This window comes from Ranitomeya imitator, chromosome 1 (genome assembly GCF_032444005.1).
Source record: "Ranitomeya imitator isolate aRanImi1 chromosome 1, aRanImi1.pri, whole genome shotgun sequence".
NCBI lineage: Eukaryota > Metazoa > Chordata > Amphibia > Anura > Dendrobatidae > Ranitomeya > Ranitomeya imitator.
In genome coordinates, this window is record NC_091282.1 from 1,164,402,464 (window position 1) to 1,164,419,686 (window position 17,223).

General features: G+C 43.6%; 1 protein-coding gene across 2 annotated transcripts in view; it reads left to right on the top strand.

Annotated features, from left to right (window-relative positions):
* DHX15 (DEAH-box helicase 15) overlaps positions 1–17,223 on the top strand; it is a 61,906-nt gene that overhangs the window by 19,457 nt on the left and 25,226 nt on the right. For both annotated transcript variants that reach the window (XM_069744664.1, XM_069744663.1), the window contains 2 exons: positions 13,501–13,837; positions 15,520–15,713. In XM_069744664.1, the coding sequence (XP_069600765.1) occupies positions 13,781–13,837; positions 15,520–15,713 (251 nt within the window). In that variant the 5' untranslated portion in view covers positions 13,501–13,780. The remainder of the gene's footprint in view (positions 1–13,500; positions 13,838–15,519; positions 15,714–17,223) is intronic.

The following is a 17,223-nucleotide window of genomic DNA, read 5'->3' on the forward strand; positions in this document are numbered from 1 at the left end:
ACGTGTAGATACACCGTGCCATGGAGGAGACTGGCATCGGCTTCTCTTGAGAATAGAAGCCAAGTGGATATTACGCACAAATGCTACTGGACCCGTGGGACTTAATGACAAGGTCGACATGGCAGTATTTTTGTGAAATGTTCTCATGGACAGTTTTGTAATGCTTTTGTGATTTGTCTTTTGTATTATTGTTTTTGTTTAAATCATGTTTGAGTGAAGCAAGAAGAATAAAAGTAAACGATACAATCTAGTATATCAGCAGGATACCAGGTAAAATTACATGTTAGTCAAGAAATGCATTACAACAACATCATGTATCTTGCACTTAACATTCTGAAAAATAATACTACTGATTGGTATTATAATATGTTGACAATAAAGAACAATTGAAGTGTGATTAATAACCTATATTAACCCCTTAATGACCGCCAATACGTCTTTTAACTGACCTGAGATATAAGAGAATAGCCTCCCCATACAGATGACAATCCAGCATCTGTTGGTTGTACACTATAGCTGACAACTTGCTGTATCAGCCACGATCAGTTTTTGCACCATCTAAATCTGTTTAACCCCTTAGATGCTGCTGTCAATAGTGACTACATCATTATAAATGGTTAACAGTGTGTGGGGGCTTCTTCTTTGTCACAATTGGTGTCCTCAGATCATGATTTTGTTGTCCTGATGTTTGCCATGGCAATTCATGACCAAATAGTGGCCTTAGAGTCTGACGGCTGTTGTAATCTGTTTAGAAGTTAGCAACATTTAGGTGGTAAAAATACACATTTTCATTTCTGTCATACCACTTTGCATTAATTCCTGTAAAGCACCTGAAGGGTTAATAAACTACCTGACAGCAGTTTTCAATATGTTTAGGGGTGCTGTTTTTAAAATGGTATCACGTTTGGGGGTTTCCCAATATATGGGACCTCTAAAGTCACTTCAAACATGGATAAGTCCCTAAAAAAATAAATTTTGTAAATTTCTTTGAAAAAATGAAAAATTGCTGCTACATTTTTAAACCTCCTAAAATGTTAACAAAATAAAATAACATTTTACAAATGGTGCTGATGTAAAGCAGACATGTGGGAAATGTTATTTATTAATGGTTTGCTGTTGTATGACCATCTGGATTAAAGGGATAATCATTCAAATTTAGAAAATTGCTAATTTTTTAACATTTTTCTCAAATTTTTGATATTTTTTATAAATAAACACAAAAAATGTTGAACAAAATTTACCATTATCATAAAGTATAATGTGTCACGAAAAAACAATCTCAAAATCACTGGGATTTGTTGAAGCGTTGCAGAGTTATTACCACATAAAGTGACACTGGTCAGATTTCAAAAATTTGGCTCGGTCACTAAGGGGTTAATTCTCATTGTGATTATTCAATAATCACAATGCATATTCAAGCTAAAGGAGGGGTGGGAGACAAACAAAGAGATTAGGATAAAGAAGAGAATGGGGGGTAGAAAGAAGAGGAGAGGATTGGGTAGGGTAATGGGGTAGGTTGGGGAAAGGTGTGGCTATCATCCCATCCTAGCGGTCAGGACGCGGACTAATGGATGATCTAGTGGTAAACGAGAGCGAGTTATGCACTACATCAGGCTTCAGAAATCCAGAGATCCAGGTCAGGGGTTTCTCTGAATGTATTATTGTTTTTATTTCTTATTTTAAGTCACATGTACACTGTTTCATAAGGCGGAGTTTATGGCCAAGACGCAGGTTGTGTGGGAGTATACCTTGAACCTGTACAGGTGAAAAGAGACCTTCCCACTACCTGCCATTATCAGGACCCGTAGAAGCGCTCGGCAGCGCAAAACAGCCGTCGTCCGTCATCCTCCACCCTGCTAAGTCTTTCCATGCGTTAATTAAAGGACTGGATTTTACAAGTTTTGTGAGTGCGTTCCTCTTTTTCTTCTTATATATGGACACTTACTGCTTTCTTACTTTGGATACTGCACCACCAATTAGTCAGCAGGGACCGGCAGCATGGCTAAGGCTTTATGATTCGGCACTTTGAGTTGAGTGCAGCTGTGCGGACGTGCTTTTTTCTTTTCTCTCTGTGTGGCGATCAATGGAAATGTTGGAGTGGTGCAAGTAATATACCGTATATACTCGTGTATAAGCCGAGCTTTTCATCGCATTTTTGTGTGTTGAAAACGCCCCCCCCTCACCTTATGCATGAGTCAATTGTATCAGAAATTCGGAGGGGGAGCAGCGGGTCACAGGCAGGAGCTGGCGGCTGTAACTGTGCCCGCTGCCAAAGAGAAATGAATATTCATTTTTCTGTAATAGTGCCCAGTGACAGCTGCAGCCTCTGGCTTCCAGCACGCATTTTACGTACCTTCCTGCGTGCCCTTCCTGCATCTCGTTAGTTCCGGTGCCAGCAGCATTTCCAGCCGAGCCATCATGTGGCCCCGTTCATTAAGGTAATGAATATTCACTCCATGCCTATGGGAGTGGAGAGGCGTGCATATTCATTACCTTAATGAGCTGGGTCACATGATCACCTTGCCATGCAGACAAGGATAGGGGACGAGGAGCCATGCAGACAAGGATGGGGAACGGGGAGCCGCGCAGACAAGGATGGGGGACGGAGAGCCGCGCAGACAAGGATGGGCAACAATGCATACCCGGCTTATACTCGAGTCAATAAGTTTACCCAGTTTTTCGTGGCAAAATTCGGTGCCTCAGCTTATACTCAGGTCGGCTTATACTTAAGTATATTTGGTACATGAGAGTCTCATCATCTGTCAGTGCCATCTTTGCTATCTTTTACCAGTCATTTATGCTGTATCCTTTGGATGTGCCTCATGTCTGTATATGGTTTCCTTCACACTTTTTTATTTTTTTTTAATTTGATCTCATCCACTGTTTGATTCGGAATAGGGTAAACCCACAAAATAAATCCATTTTATGACGATTCTCTCAGATTTCTCTACCACTTGGTTAGTCAGACACGTCGTTCAGTCCTCAGGGAACGTGCACATATTAAGTATTGGCAGCAGATTTTTCTGCACTCCAAAACATGTTTCTTGGCAGGAAAAACTCAGCGACAATATGTTCGTTTTTGTGTATTTACTTTCATTTTTATGCGTTCATTTGTGTGGAAGATGCTGCAGTAACACTTAAAGAATTGACATGCTGCAGATTTTCAAAGAAAAATGCATTTTTGGTTAAAATATGCAAGGAAAAAATATCGGCGTGAGATTCATTTTGCCACATTCTTTACGCATTAAAGAAATACCTGTAAGGTGTGCACAAGCCCTAACTGACTGACTGTTGCCCGCTATGACCTGTGCTTATATCTTCATGCACCATCTGTTACATCAGCGTAATGTACCGTTACAATTATGTGACTAAAACGGTCTGGCCACAAAAAGTATTGGTATTTAGTATTATTGGTATATACAAAATAATCTCTTGAAGGTCGTAAACGTTGCTTGTTTCCATTTGTTTGGAAATGGATGTCCAGCTTATTTATAGTTATGGCACAAAGTGTTGGCACCCTTGAAATTGTTCCAGAAAATGAAGTATTTCGTCCAGAAGTTTATTGTAATTACACATGTTTATTTACTTTGTGTGTATTGGAACAGTGGAAAATAAAAAAACACTGAACAAAAGGTAAATTTGTCATAATTTCACACAACTTCAAAAATAGGCAGTACAAAATCGTTGGCTCCCTTAACTTAATATTTGGTTGCACACCCTTTGTAATAAAGAACTGCAATCAGTCGCTTCTTGGAACCATCAACAAGCTTCTTACACCTCTACTGGAATTTTCGACCACTTTTCTTTTGCAAACTGCTCCAGATCTCTTATTCGAAGGGTGTTTTCTCTCAACAGCAATTTGAAGATCTCTCCACAGGTGTTCAATGGGAGTTAGATCCAGACTCATTGCTGGCCGCTTCAGAACTCTCCAACACGGTTTCGATCCCTTTCTGGGTGCTTCTTTGAAGTATGTTGGGGGTCATTGTCCTGTTGGAAGACCCATGACCTAGGATGCAACCCCAGCTTTCTGACACTGGGCTCTACATTGGGACCCAAAATCCTTGGGTAAGCTTCAGATTTCTGATGCTTTGCACACAGTCAAGGCACCCAGTGCTAGAGGCAGCAAAACAAATTTGAACCTCCACCATATTTGACTGTAGTTAGTGTTTTTTTTTTTTTTTCCTTCTTCATAGACCTCATTCCGATTTCGGTAAACGGTAGAATGATGTGTTTTACCAAAAAGCTCTATTTTGGTCTCATCTGTCCACAAACTGCTTTCTTAGAAGGATTTTGGCTTACTCGCATACATTGTAGCAAACTGCATCTAGCTGTCAGCAGTGGGGTGCTGCTCGGTCTCCTGCCATAGTGTTTCATTTAATTCAAATGTTGAGAGTTCGCACTAGCACTGCACCCTGAGCCTCCAGCAAAGCTTAATTTTGGCACTTGATTGGGGCTTCTCATCCGCCATCTAAACTATCCTGCATTGCAACTTTTCATTAATTTTTCTCTGCCTTCCACATCCAGGGAGATTAGCTACAGTGCCACGGGTTGTAAACTTATTGATTTATGTTGCGCACCGTGGACAAATGAACATCAAGATCTCTGGAGGTGGACTTAAGAACCAAAATTGTTGAAAAATATCAACCGCTTCAAGACTACATGTCCTCAGACAGTTCTCTTCTCTTTCTGTTCTCCATGCTTAGTGTGACACACACAATGCAAAGGTTGAGTAAATTTCTCCTTTCTATCTGGTTTCAGATGCGATTTTCATATTGCCCACACTTGTTACTTGCCACAGAGGAGTTTGAACGAGCATCACATGCTTGAAACAGTTATTTACCAACAATTTTGGAAAATTAAACATGCCTTCTTTCTGTGTTTTGTATAGTCTGCTGTGAGGACAGCTTAGGGATACACCTCATAGTGGTGATGCACAACTTGGGGCACGCGATGCCCTATTGTGCATGGTTTGGTCACAAGTGTTTGTCATGGAAAAGACCAGAACACTGTCCTTTATCCTTCTAATCTGATGACTACCTGTGGCGCAGTAGGGATGAGAAATTAAAGGTGTTAGCCACCACTTTTGTTTTTTTATTGTTGGCCTTTACTTTGGATAGACCTTGAATATCTGATCGTGGGGTTGCGACACCTGCCATCCAGGTCGGAAGTTCTCAGGATGTTGCTAGAACACACTAGCTCCCTCATTTCTTTAATGGTACTGCAAATCCACCCCCTGTTCCTGTCCTAAGGATAAGCCATCCACAACAAAAAGTAGTGGCTAACTTCTGTAAGAATGTGTGGTCATTTCAAGGCCAGCCATATTTTGGCTGAATGGGCGAGAGTCCTGTAGCACAGAAAGTCGGTGAGGTGAAAAAGTGACTGTGCGTTACTGCTGTCGTATTCATTGTAGTTTATGGGAGAGGGAGACGGTGTCTGGCATGTACCACCATACAGAAAGCTGACAGCACACCCATGAGAAGGCTACCTGGTGGGTGAAAGCCCTGGAACTGGAACATTGAAACATTTCTGGCACATACTTCTAATATGCAGTAAATGTCTCACATGGTGGCCCGTTGGTAACATTGTGGGGCTGATTTCGTCTGACGGTGTGGCCCTCAGACTCGGTGCTCTGCTATCTTTATAGGGTCATTTTCATCGGAGCCTTTCATGACTGAGACGGGAATAACTTCATCCAGGCTCCGACCAGTGAAATGAAACTACAAGACATTGAATAGAGGCTAAGGCTACTTTCACACTAGCGTTAACTGCAATCCGCCTCAATGCGTCGTTTTGCAGAAAAAACGCATCCTGCAAAAGTGCTTGCAGGATGCGTTTTTTCCCCATAGACTTGTATTGACGACGGATTGCCACACGTCGCATCCGTCGTGCGACGGATGCGTCGTGCTTCTGCGGACCGTCGGGAGCAAAAAACGCTACATGTAACGTTTTTTGCTCCTGACGGACCGCTTTTTCCGACCGCGCATGCGCGGCCGGAACTCCGCCCCCACCTCCCCGCACCTTACAATGGGGCAGCGGATGCGCCAGAGAAATGCATCCGCTGCCTCCGTTGTGCAATGCGTTAAACGCTAGCGTCGGGGAGATTCTGACGCGTGTGTGAAAGTAGCCTTAGAGGTGCTTTTTCCATAAATTTCTGTAAGGTGATGTTCACACTGCCCCATGACCGGAGACCAGTCATGGCCAAACATTGCAAAGTGATTAGCTCCTTTGCTTCTGCAAAGCAAGTGGGTGCAAGAGCTGCCAGCTGTTAGGATGCTCCAGTCTGCTCCATAAATTGGGCAAGACTAATAGCGCATGCTGCCGTTTTCCCCCTTCCTCCACACAGTCCTGAGGTTTGTGTGAAAGTAGCCCATGTTCCCTAGGACATGGCCTAATATTGGTCTGAGTGCGTGCAGTTTTTTTTTTTTTTTTAACATGGATAACACTTCTACCCAAAATCCGTACATGTGAATGTACCAGAACATGTGAAAGTGAATAGAAGTGACAGTCCACCACACGACATGTATGAATCTCACTCCTTTCTATGTGGGTTTAAGCTCGCATACACGTTAGACTAAAGTCAGCCGAACCTGCCGAAAGTCTGTGTAGGGGCCTCTGCGCTCCATCATAAGATGTTCAGGAGAGACTTTCAGGGGCATTAGCCGCCACCAGAGGATTCTGGCCGCTGCTCTCATACAGAACATGGGACCGCTCGGTTGTTTGTTAATATGTATGGCGGAGTTTCGCTGACTGCCATCTAATGTATACAGGGGGCTTTATCTAACCTTTTTATACATATTTTTAGCCTCTCTCAACTTGTTCTGTGGTGGTTGGAGTCTAGGTTGTTTATTTCCAAAGGAAATTGTTTTATTTAAGACAGGGGTCCCCAACCTGTAGCTCGGGAGCCACATGTGGCTCGCGGTCCCATGAATTGTGGCTCGTGGCTGTCTGCCAGCTTGGTGTATTATCTCCAGGTAAAACCGGTATGAAGAGCACATCTGAAAATGGTGAATTTTGTGGGCAGTCCTGCACAGAAGAGCAGATCTGGATGCACATATAATGGTCTTAAGGGTTTTGAGATGATTTAACCCCTTCATGACCTTGGGATTTTTCGTTTTTCCGTGTTTGTTTTTCACTCCCCTCCTTCCCAGAGCCTTAACTTTTTTATTTTTCCGTCAATTTGGCCATGTGAGGGCTTATTTTTTGCGAGACGAGTTGTACTTTTGAACGACATCATTGGTTTTAGCATGTCGTGTACTAGAAAACGGGAAAAAAATTCCAAGTGCGGTGAAATTGCAAAAAAAGTGCAATCCCACACTTGTTTTTTGTTTGGCTTTTTTTTGCTAGGTTCACTAAATGCTAAAACTGACCTGCCATTATGATTCTCCAGGTCAGTACGAGTTCATAGACACCTAACATGACTAGGTTATTTCTTATCTAAGTGGTGAAAAAAAATTCCAAACTTTGCTAAAAAAAAAAAAAATTGCGCCATTTTCCGATACCCATAGCGTCTCCATTTTTCGTGATCTGGGGTCGGGTGAGGGCTTATTTTTTGCGTGCCGAGATGACGTTTTTAATGATAGCATTTTGGTGCAGATACGTTCTTTTGATCGCCCGTTATTGCATTTTAATGCAATGTTGCGGCGACCAAAAAACGTAATTCTGGCGTTTTGAATTTTTTTCCCGCTACGCTGTTTAGCGATCAGGTTAATGCTTTTTTTTAATTGATAGATTGGGCGATTCTGAGCGCGGCGATACCAAATATGCGTAGATTTTATATTTTTTTTTTATTGATTTATTTTGATTGGGGCGAAAGGGGGGTGATTTAAACTTTTATATTTTTTTTATTTTTTTAACATTTTTTTCAACTTTTTTTTTTTTTACTTTTGCCATGCTTCAATAGCCTCCATGGGAGGCTAGAAGCAGGCACAACCCGATCGCCTCTGCTACATAGCAGCGATCTGCTGTTCGCTGCTATGTAGCAGAAATGGAGGTGTGCTGTGAGCGCCGACCACAGGGTGGTGCTCACAACCACCGGCGATCAGTAACCATAGAGGTCTCTAGGACCTCTATGGTTACAATGGAGACGCATCGCCGACCCCCGATCATGTGACGGGGGTCGGCGATGACGTCATTTCCGGCCGCCCGGCTGGAAGCGGTAGTTAAATGCCGCTGTCTGCGTTTGACAGCGGCATTTAACTAGTTAATAGGTGCGGGCAGATCGCAATTCTGCCCGCGCCTATTACGGGCACATGTCAGCTGTTCAAAACAGCTGACATGTCCCGGCTTTGATGCGGGCTCACTGCGGAGCCCTGCATCAAAGCAGGGGAGCCGGCATCGGATGTACTATCCCGTCCGAGGTCAGAAAGGGGTTAAGTATGGTAGGCTGAAGACAAGATGACACCACCTGTAAGAGGACTTGCTTGAAGCTGGATGTGACAGTGTCCTGAGAGTGCTTTATAGCAGAATACTGAATGGGGGTATTGTGGGAACCCCTGGATCTTCGTATACTGCTTTGGGGTGATTGATTTTTGTGGAAAAGCTTTGGTTACCATTATGCCTGTAATGGGGGCTGTGGTTGCCACTATTGAGAGGGGGGCGAGAGCTGAATGTGGCTCGCGACTCTCTCTCAAGGCTGGATGTGGCTCTCAAGGTCAGAAACGTTGGGGACCTCTAATTTAGGAAATAGTTCAAATGAAAAATAAGCAACTTTGTAATATATCTGAATGTAGACATCTGCTTCTTTCTCCCCCTAGACTCCTCTGTCTCAATTTACTGGTAACCTGTATGTTTTTGTATTTAATGAAGAAAAACTTTCAATGAAGAAAAACTTTCCTGTCACTAAGATATGAGAGGACAGTTGGTGCTTATTAGATTCTATGGAAAAGCCAGAGGCGGGCACAGTTCTCCATAAACGTAATGGGAAAGTCTGTATTCACTGAAGAGATTTTATGCATGAATTTAGAAATCTGCAAATGACTGGTCGGTCCAGGAGGAGAAAATGGATTTGTCGAAGATACAGTATATTACAAAGTTTCTTGGTTTCATGTGTACAATTTCATTTATGGGAAAGAAAAAAATAAATAAAATGACTGTTACTCTTTAAACCCTTCCCGACCTTTGACGCACCGTATGCGTCATGAAAACCTGTGCCAAACCGACCTGTGACGCAGCATGTGCGTCATGGTCGGATTGCGCTCCTGCAGGCCGGGTGAAAGGGTTAACTGTAATTTCACCCGACCTGCAGGGACAGGGGGAGTTGTACTTGAGCCCAAAGGGGGGGTGGCTTCACCCAAATTGGTGAAATATTACAAACCAGCCATGGCCTATGCTGCGATAGCATCAGCCATGGCTGGAGATTGTGATCTGACCACCGCCACTGATCTGCTTCCCTCCGTACTGTCATTTGCTGTGCTCCGCTCCCCTCCGTCCTCCTGTCGGCTCCCCCTGCAGTCCGAGCCCCCCCTACTGTCCGATCCCCTCCCCTCATACTTACCAACCTCCTGTGTCGCTCCCGGTGTCCGTCCGTCTGTTCCATGGGCGCCTCCATCTTACAAAATGGCGGGCGCATGCGCAGTGCGCCCACCGAATCTGCCGGCCGGCAGATTCGTTACAGATACATTTTGATCGCTGTGATGGGTTCTATCACAGCGATCAAAATAAAAAAATAATAAACTCCCCCTTTATCACCCCCATAGGTAGGGACAATAATAAAATAAAGGAGAGAGAAAAAAAAAATTATATATATAATTTTTTTTTTTTTTTTGCCCCACTAGGGCTAGAATTGGGGATAGAATTAAACTATGTGCACACGGTGCTGATTTGGCTGCGGATCCGCAGCGGATTGGTCGCTGCGGATTCGTAGCAGTTTTCCATCAGGTTCACAGTACCATGTAAACCAATGGAAAACCAAATCCGCTGTGCCTATGGCGCGGAAAATACAGCGCGGAAACGCTACTTTGTATTTTCCGCAGCATGTCAATTCTTTGTGCGGATTCCGCAGCGTTTTACACCTGTTCCTCAATAGGAGTCCGCAGGTGAAATCCGCACAAAAAACACTGGAAATCCGCAGGTAAAATGAAAATGCAGTGCCTTTTACCTGCGGATTTTTCAAAAATGGTGCGGAAAAATCTCACGAATCTGCAACATGGGCACATAGCCTTAGGGTTGGAATTAGGGCTAGGGATGGAAATGGGGTTAAGATTAGGCTGTGGTTAGTGTTATGGTTAGGGTTGGGGTTAGGGTTGTGATTAGGGTTATGGCTAGAGTTGGGATTAGGGTTAGGGGTGTGTCTAAAATTGAGGGGTTTCCACTGTTTAGGCACATCAGGGGTCTCCAAACACAACATGGCGCCACTATTGATTCCAGTCAATCTTGCATTCAAAAAGTCAAATGGTGCTCCCTCACTTCCGAGCCCCGACATGCGCCCAAACAGTGGTTTACCCACACATATGGGGTACCAGCATACTCAGGACAAACTGGGCAACAATTATTGGGGTCCAATTTCTCCTGTTACCCTTGTCAAAATAAAAAATGGCTTGCTAAAACATCATTTTTGAGGAAAGAAAAATTATTTTTTATTTTCACGGCTCTGCGTTGTAAACTTATGTGAAGCATTTGGGGGTTAAAAGTGCTCACCACACTTCTAGATAAGTTCCTTGGGGGTCTAGTTTCCAAAATGGGGTCACTTGTGGGGGGTTTCTACTGTTTAGGCACACCAGGGGCTCTCCAAACGCGACATCAAAGTCTGCATTTCAAAAGTCACTACTTCGCTTCCGAGCCCCGACGTGCGCCCAAACAGTGGTTTACCCCCACATATAGGGTATCGGTGTACTCAGGACAAACTGGGCAACAACAATTGGGGTCTAATTTCTCCTGTTACCCTTGTGAAAATAAAAAATTGTGGGCTAAAAAATAATTTTTGAGGAAAGAAAAATGGTTTATTTTCACGGCTCTGCGTTATAAACTTCTGTGAAGCACTTGAGGGTTTAAAGTGATCACCGCACATCCAGATTAGTTCCATGGGTGGTCTAGTTTCCAAAATGGGGTCACATGTGGGGGAGCTCCAATGTTTAGGCACACAGGGGCTCTCCAATCGCGACATGGTGTCCGCTAACAATTGGAGCTAATTTTTCATTCAAAAGTCAAATGGCGCGCCTTCCCTTCCGAGCCCTGCCGTGTGCCCAAACAGTGGTTTACCTCCACATGTAAGGCATCAGTGTACTCAGGAGAAATTGCCCAATAAATTTTAGGATCCATTTTATCCTGTTGCTCATGTGAAAACGAACAAATTGAGGCTAAAATAAATTTTTTGTGAAAAAAAAAAAAAATAAGTACTTTTTAATTTTTACGGATCAATTTGTGAAGCACCTGGGGGTTCAAAGTGCTCACTATGCATCTAGACAAGTTCCTTGGGGGTCTAGTTTCCAATGTTTGGGCACACAGGGGCTCTCCGAACGCGACATGGTGTCCGCTAAAGATTGGAGCCAATTTTTCATTGAAAAAGTCAAATGGCGCTCCTTCCTTTCCGAGCCCTGTCGTGTGCCCACTTTTGGGGTCCAGTTTCTTTTTACCCTTGGGAAAATAAAAGAATTGTAGCTAAAACATAATTTTTGTGACTAAAAAGTTAAATGTTCATTTTTTCCTTCCATGTTGCTTTTGCTGCTGTGAAGTACCTGAAGGGTTAATAAACTTCTTGAATGTGGTTTTGAGCACCTTGAGGGGTGCAGTTTTTAGAATGGTGTCACTTTTGGGTATTTTCAGCCATATAGACCCCTCAAACTGACTTCAAATGTGAGGTGGTCCCTAAAAAAAATGGTTTTGTAAATTTCGTTGTAAAAACGAGAAATCGCTGGTCAAATTTTAACCCTTATAACTTCCTAGCAAAAAAAAAAATTTGTTTCCAAAATTGTGCTGATGTAAAGTAAACATGTGGGAAATATTATTTATTAACTATTTTGTGTCACACAACTGTCTCGTTTAACAGAATAAAAATTCAAAATTTGAAGATTGCGAAATTTTTAAAATTTTAGCCAAATTTCCATTTTTTTCACAAACGCAAAAATTATCGACCTAAATTTACCACTAACATGAAGCCCAATATGTCACGAAAAAACAATCTCAGAACCGCTAGGATCCGTTGAAGCGTTCCTGAGTTATTACCTCATAATGGGACACTGGTCAGAATTGCAAAAACCGGCCAGGTCATTAAGGTCAAAATAGGCTGGGTCATGAAGGGGTTAAAGAGAACCTGTCACCTTCCCCCCAGGTATTTGTAACTAAAAGAGCCACTTTGTGCTGCACTAATGCTGCATTCTGACATGGTGGCTATTTTAGTTCTTGTTCCTGGCACTGCTGAAATAATCGTTTTTGAAATTTGTCCCTCATACCATGAAATCGCCCCGGGCGTAGGTCTTTTCCCCCCTAATCCAGACGCCTCCCAGCCGTCACTCATGGCCGCCTCCTCCTCCTCCTCAGCCTGCGCTGTAAGTTCAAAGGGCAGCGCAACTGCGCATGCCCGAAAAAAAAAAAAAAAAAAACTGCGCCGGGGACGCTAATGAAGGAAGAGGAGGCGGCGCCCGGTGCGCAGAGGCCATGAGTGACGGCTGTGAGGTGTCTGGATTCGGGGGGGAAAGACCTGCCCCCCTGGCAATTTCACGGTATGAGGGACAAATTTCAAAAGCGATTTATTTCAGCAGTGCCAGGAACAAGAACTAAAAGATCCACCTTGTCAGAATGCAGCATTAGTGCAGCACAAGGTGGCTCTTTTAGTTACAAACGCCTGGGGTGGGGTGGGGGGGGGGGGGGAGGGTGACAGGTTCCCCTTCCAGGGGTATTCCGATGTCCAAGATCCTCTCCCAATATGTAGTAGGTGTTATAATAATATTAGCAAATGCCTCCGATCATAAATGTAGTATAGTTTTTCTGATAAGCTATGTCCCTCACCACTTGTGCAGGGCATTGCAGGACCCTTGGTATCCATGGTTACATCCACTGTTATAGTGGCAGTTAGCTTGTTGTTAGTGGCCATAACCATGGATATCTAAGGTCCTGCACATGAGGAAAGACATAGCAAACCAGAAGAACTATACTACATTTCTTATTGGAGGTACTTGCTATTATTTATTATTACACCTACTACATATTGGGATAGGATCTTGAAGATGGGAATACCCCTTTTGTCTTGGCTTCAGTTTGGAACAATACCAGGTTGAATAGGAACAGAATTTGCAATGGAGGCTCCAAAGCAAAAAATGACAAGCCTGAGATCATCATAAAGCTCTTACCTGTTGTGTCCACGTTTCCTTCTGACAGGACCTCTGTCTAAGAGAATCAGCGGACCTTATCTGCCACCTGGACCTTCTGTAGAGGAGCGGTCGGTCAGGAAGGTTCCATTAGCCCTTTATATACTTAGAGGAAATATTGCACTGGAAGGAACAATGAAGCTCCGCAGGCTGAAGAACTGTTCATGGATTTTCATTTTATTATCCTTTTTTCTTTTAGGAAGGACAGAGATAGAGATGACAGATCAAAGGACCGTGACCGAGATCGTGACCGAGACCGCGATCGTGAGCGAGATAGAGACAAAGATAAGGAATCTCGCGGTGCACCGAATCCTCCATATATCTCTGCAGGTGGAGTCCAGCCCATAAAGCCGGCAGCGCTCCCACAGGGCGTCAATCCTTTTACCAATTTACCCCACACACCACGTTACTATGATATCCTGAAAAAACGTCTGCAGTTGCCCGTCTGGGAGTACAAGGAACGGTTCACGGATATCCTCATGAGGAACCAGAGTTTTGTCTTGGTGGGAGAGACTGGTTCTGGAAAAACCACCCAGGTACGAGTCTATAATGCCCTGCAAGATATGCCATCTAAAGGTACCTTCACACTGAACAATATCGCTAGCGATCTGTGACGTTGCAGCGTCCTGGCTAGCGATATCGTTGAGTTTGACAGGCAGCAGCGATCAGGATCCTGCTGTGCCATCGTTGGTCGGCGCAGAAAGTCCAGAACTTTATTTTGTCGTTGGACTCCCACAGACATCGCTGAATCGGCGTGTGTGACGCCGATACAGCGATGTCTTCACTGGTAACTAGGGTAAACATCGGGTTACTAAGCGCAGAGCTGCGCTTAGTAACCCGATGTTTACCGTGGTTACCAGCGTAAACGTTAAAAAAAAAACCCAAACACTACATACTTACGTTCCGGTGTCTGTCCCCCGGCGCTGTGCTTCTCTGCACTGTGTAAGCGCCGGCCGGAAAGCAGAGCACAGCGGTGACATCACCGCTGTGCTTTCTGGCTGGCGCTCACAGTCAGTGCAGGAAAGCACAGCGCCGGGGGACAGACACCGGAATGTAAGTATGTAGTGTTTTTTTTTTTTTACGTTTATGCTGGTAACCAGGGTAAACATCGGGTTACTAAGCGCGGCCCTGCGCTTAGTAACCCGATGTTTACCCTGGTTACCGGGGACCTCAGGATCGTTGGTCGCTGGAGAGCTGTCTGTGTGACAGCTCTCCAGCGACCAAACAGCGACGCTGCAGCGATCGACATCGTTGTCTAGATCGCTGCAGCGTTGCTAAATGTGACGGTACCTTAAGGCTGTGTGTGCACACGTCTTACACTCAGGTGAACCCGCCGAGGTTTTCATGTAGTGTTTTTTTTTTTTCTTTTCTGAAGCTTCTTTTTATCTTCTGAACAAATTTCCACGGTTATGCAAGCCAGCGCATTTTTGGAGGGTTTTCCCATAGTTTTTGACTTTTTTTTTTTTTTTTTACTGTTTTTTTCCCCTTCATTGAATAATTAAAGACCAATTTTTGTTAAAGCAAAGACAATGGCAAAATGCTCCAGAAGATGTTTGGACATCTAACAGGCTTATTTTGAGGTTTCTTGACTTGTAAAGTACAGATCGTCTTTCAAATTGCCTTTTTTTTTTTTTACCGTTTGGCGTGTTTAGAAGCCTGAAGTGGTTCAAAGATGATGAAACGCTTGAGCATGTGCAGAGGAAGTCATTTTTACATAGAAACACTTATCTTCATTCTGATTAAGGGTATGTGCACACGTTGCGGATTTCCTGCGGATCCGCAGCGTTTTTTTCCGCACAGAAACTCTGCAGATCCACAAGTGAATTACAGTACAATGTAAATCAATGGAAAAAAAATGCTGTGGAAAATTCCGCATGGAAAACGCAGCGGATTAAAAGGAGCATGTCAGTTCTTTTGTGTGGATCTGCAGGGTTTCTGCACCCATTCCATAATAGAAATCCGCATGGGGTAAAAAAAAATGCAAGAAATCCACAACAAAAACATACAAAATCTGCATAAAAAAGTGTAGATTTTGACCTGTGTTTTCTGCCAAGAGATGCAGAATCCGCACAGAAAATTCCACAGGCAAATCTGCAACATGTTCACATACCCTAAGCATTTTCTGATTGTTTTGTGCACATACCTCTTTATGCTCTGTCTAATTACTCCAGGTTGAAGCCTACTACAAGGTTCCTAAATCTCTGCTGTTATATTGTAGATCCCGCAGTGGTGCGTAGAGTACATGAGGTCGTTACCTGGTCCAAAGAGAGGTGTTGCTTGTACCCAACCCAGGAGAGTGGCCGCCATGAGTGTGGCTCAGAGAGTCGCTGATGAGATGGATGTGATGCTCGGCCAGGAAGTTGGGTACTCGATTCGATTTGAGGACTGTAGCAGCGCAAAAACAATTTTGAAGTAAGTAGAGGCCGACCCAACACAGTAAGTCGTCAAAGTACATGTGTCCTGGATTAAAAAACAACCGTGGCTGATAACCGTGCCACAAATGTCCACAGATGCAGCTCCCATACCAAATACAACCCATAGACAAGCGCCATGTGAAAGAACAGAGACGTGGTTTTCTAATCCTGGATAAACTTTTGAAGTTTGTATAAATTCCTTGCTTGTATTTAAGGCTCCAGAGGAAGCTTGGATAACCTAGATTCGGGCTTCAGCAAAAACAAAACCACAAAAGAACACACGGAAACGGAGTAAAGAAACCTGAAATGTGATAAACCCTAAATTCCACTAAGTTACCACCCGATTTAAAAGAAAGTTGGCAATGTTCTTTTCTGTAACATGATCTTCATTTTTAAAAAGAAAAGATTTTATTTTATTTTTTTAAATAAAATAAAGAACATTATATGGGGAAAAAAATAAAGTTTAGGGCATTTTTAAACTCCTTCCTGTCTTTTCAGGAAGAGTTAACATCAGAGCTCTTTATCTGCAGAGGCAGGATTACTTTGGCAGCACCTCTATACACATCTGATAACGCAGGATCCACCAATCACAATAGTCAATATCACAGCTTACCTGCTCCTCCTTTCACAATGGCCTTTGCACACGCTCATTAGATTGTACAAGAGATGAGGTCAGTGTCTGTTCATAAACTACAAGATAGTCTAAAGAGTCCCGGTAGAAAATTGTAAGATTTCTGTTATAAATCGTATACCGTATTTTTGTGGACTAGAATGCGCACACCAAATTTTGCGGAGGAAAATAGCGGAAAAATGTTTTAACACCTTCGCAACCAGACTGGTAAATGCTTACTGACCTTGGACATGTGGATACGTCATATCTTTAATGCAGCACCACAACCACAGTCGCATTGATTGCATTAAGGTACCTACTGAATCTTGCAGCAGGGCACCAGAAGTTGTTGTCCCGTGGGTGGCGCTACCCCCTCGCAACTATGTTCGCTGTGATTGGCTGTTCATTTCTGAACAGCCAATCACAGCGTTTTCATTGTTCCAGGCAACAACTGCATCACCAGGACCTGCTCTGATTGGTGTGATTGGGCAATGACCTCAATCACACCAGAGTGTACTGGTGATATGACCTCAGAATGACCTCCCTGCACTTCCTCATTCTAGCTTTGGAGATGTGCAGGGTGGTCATACTGTCGTTCTGTCACGCTGTGCCGAGCCTTGTGGTGTTACAGACTTTTTCAAGGCTTTGCCATCAGTGCTGCTGGTTCTGCTGCTGCTGGAAAAAAAAATACAAGAAATTCCTCACTTTTCCCCCTTTTCCTTAACCCCAACCCCTGCATTCTGTTGCCGATCAGTGACACAAATCACTGATCAACGTCCATGCTTTTGCTTTTTTTCTTTTAATCCCCTTTTTGCATCACAATTGATGCTTACGTCCTACAATTGATGCTTACGTCCATATGGGGGTGGGGGGACCACTGTTTGGGCGCATGGCAGAG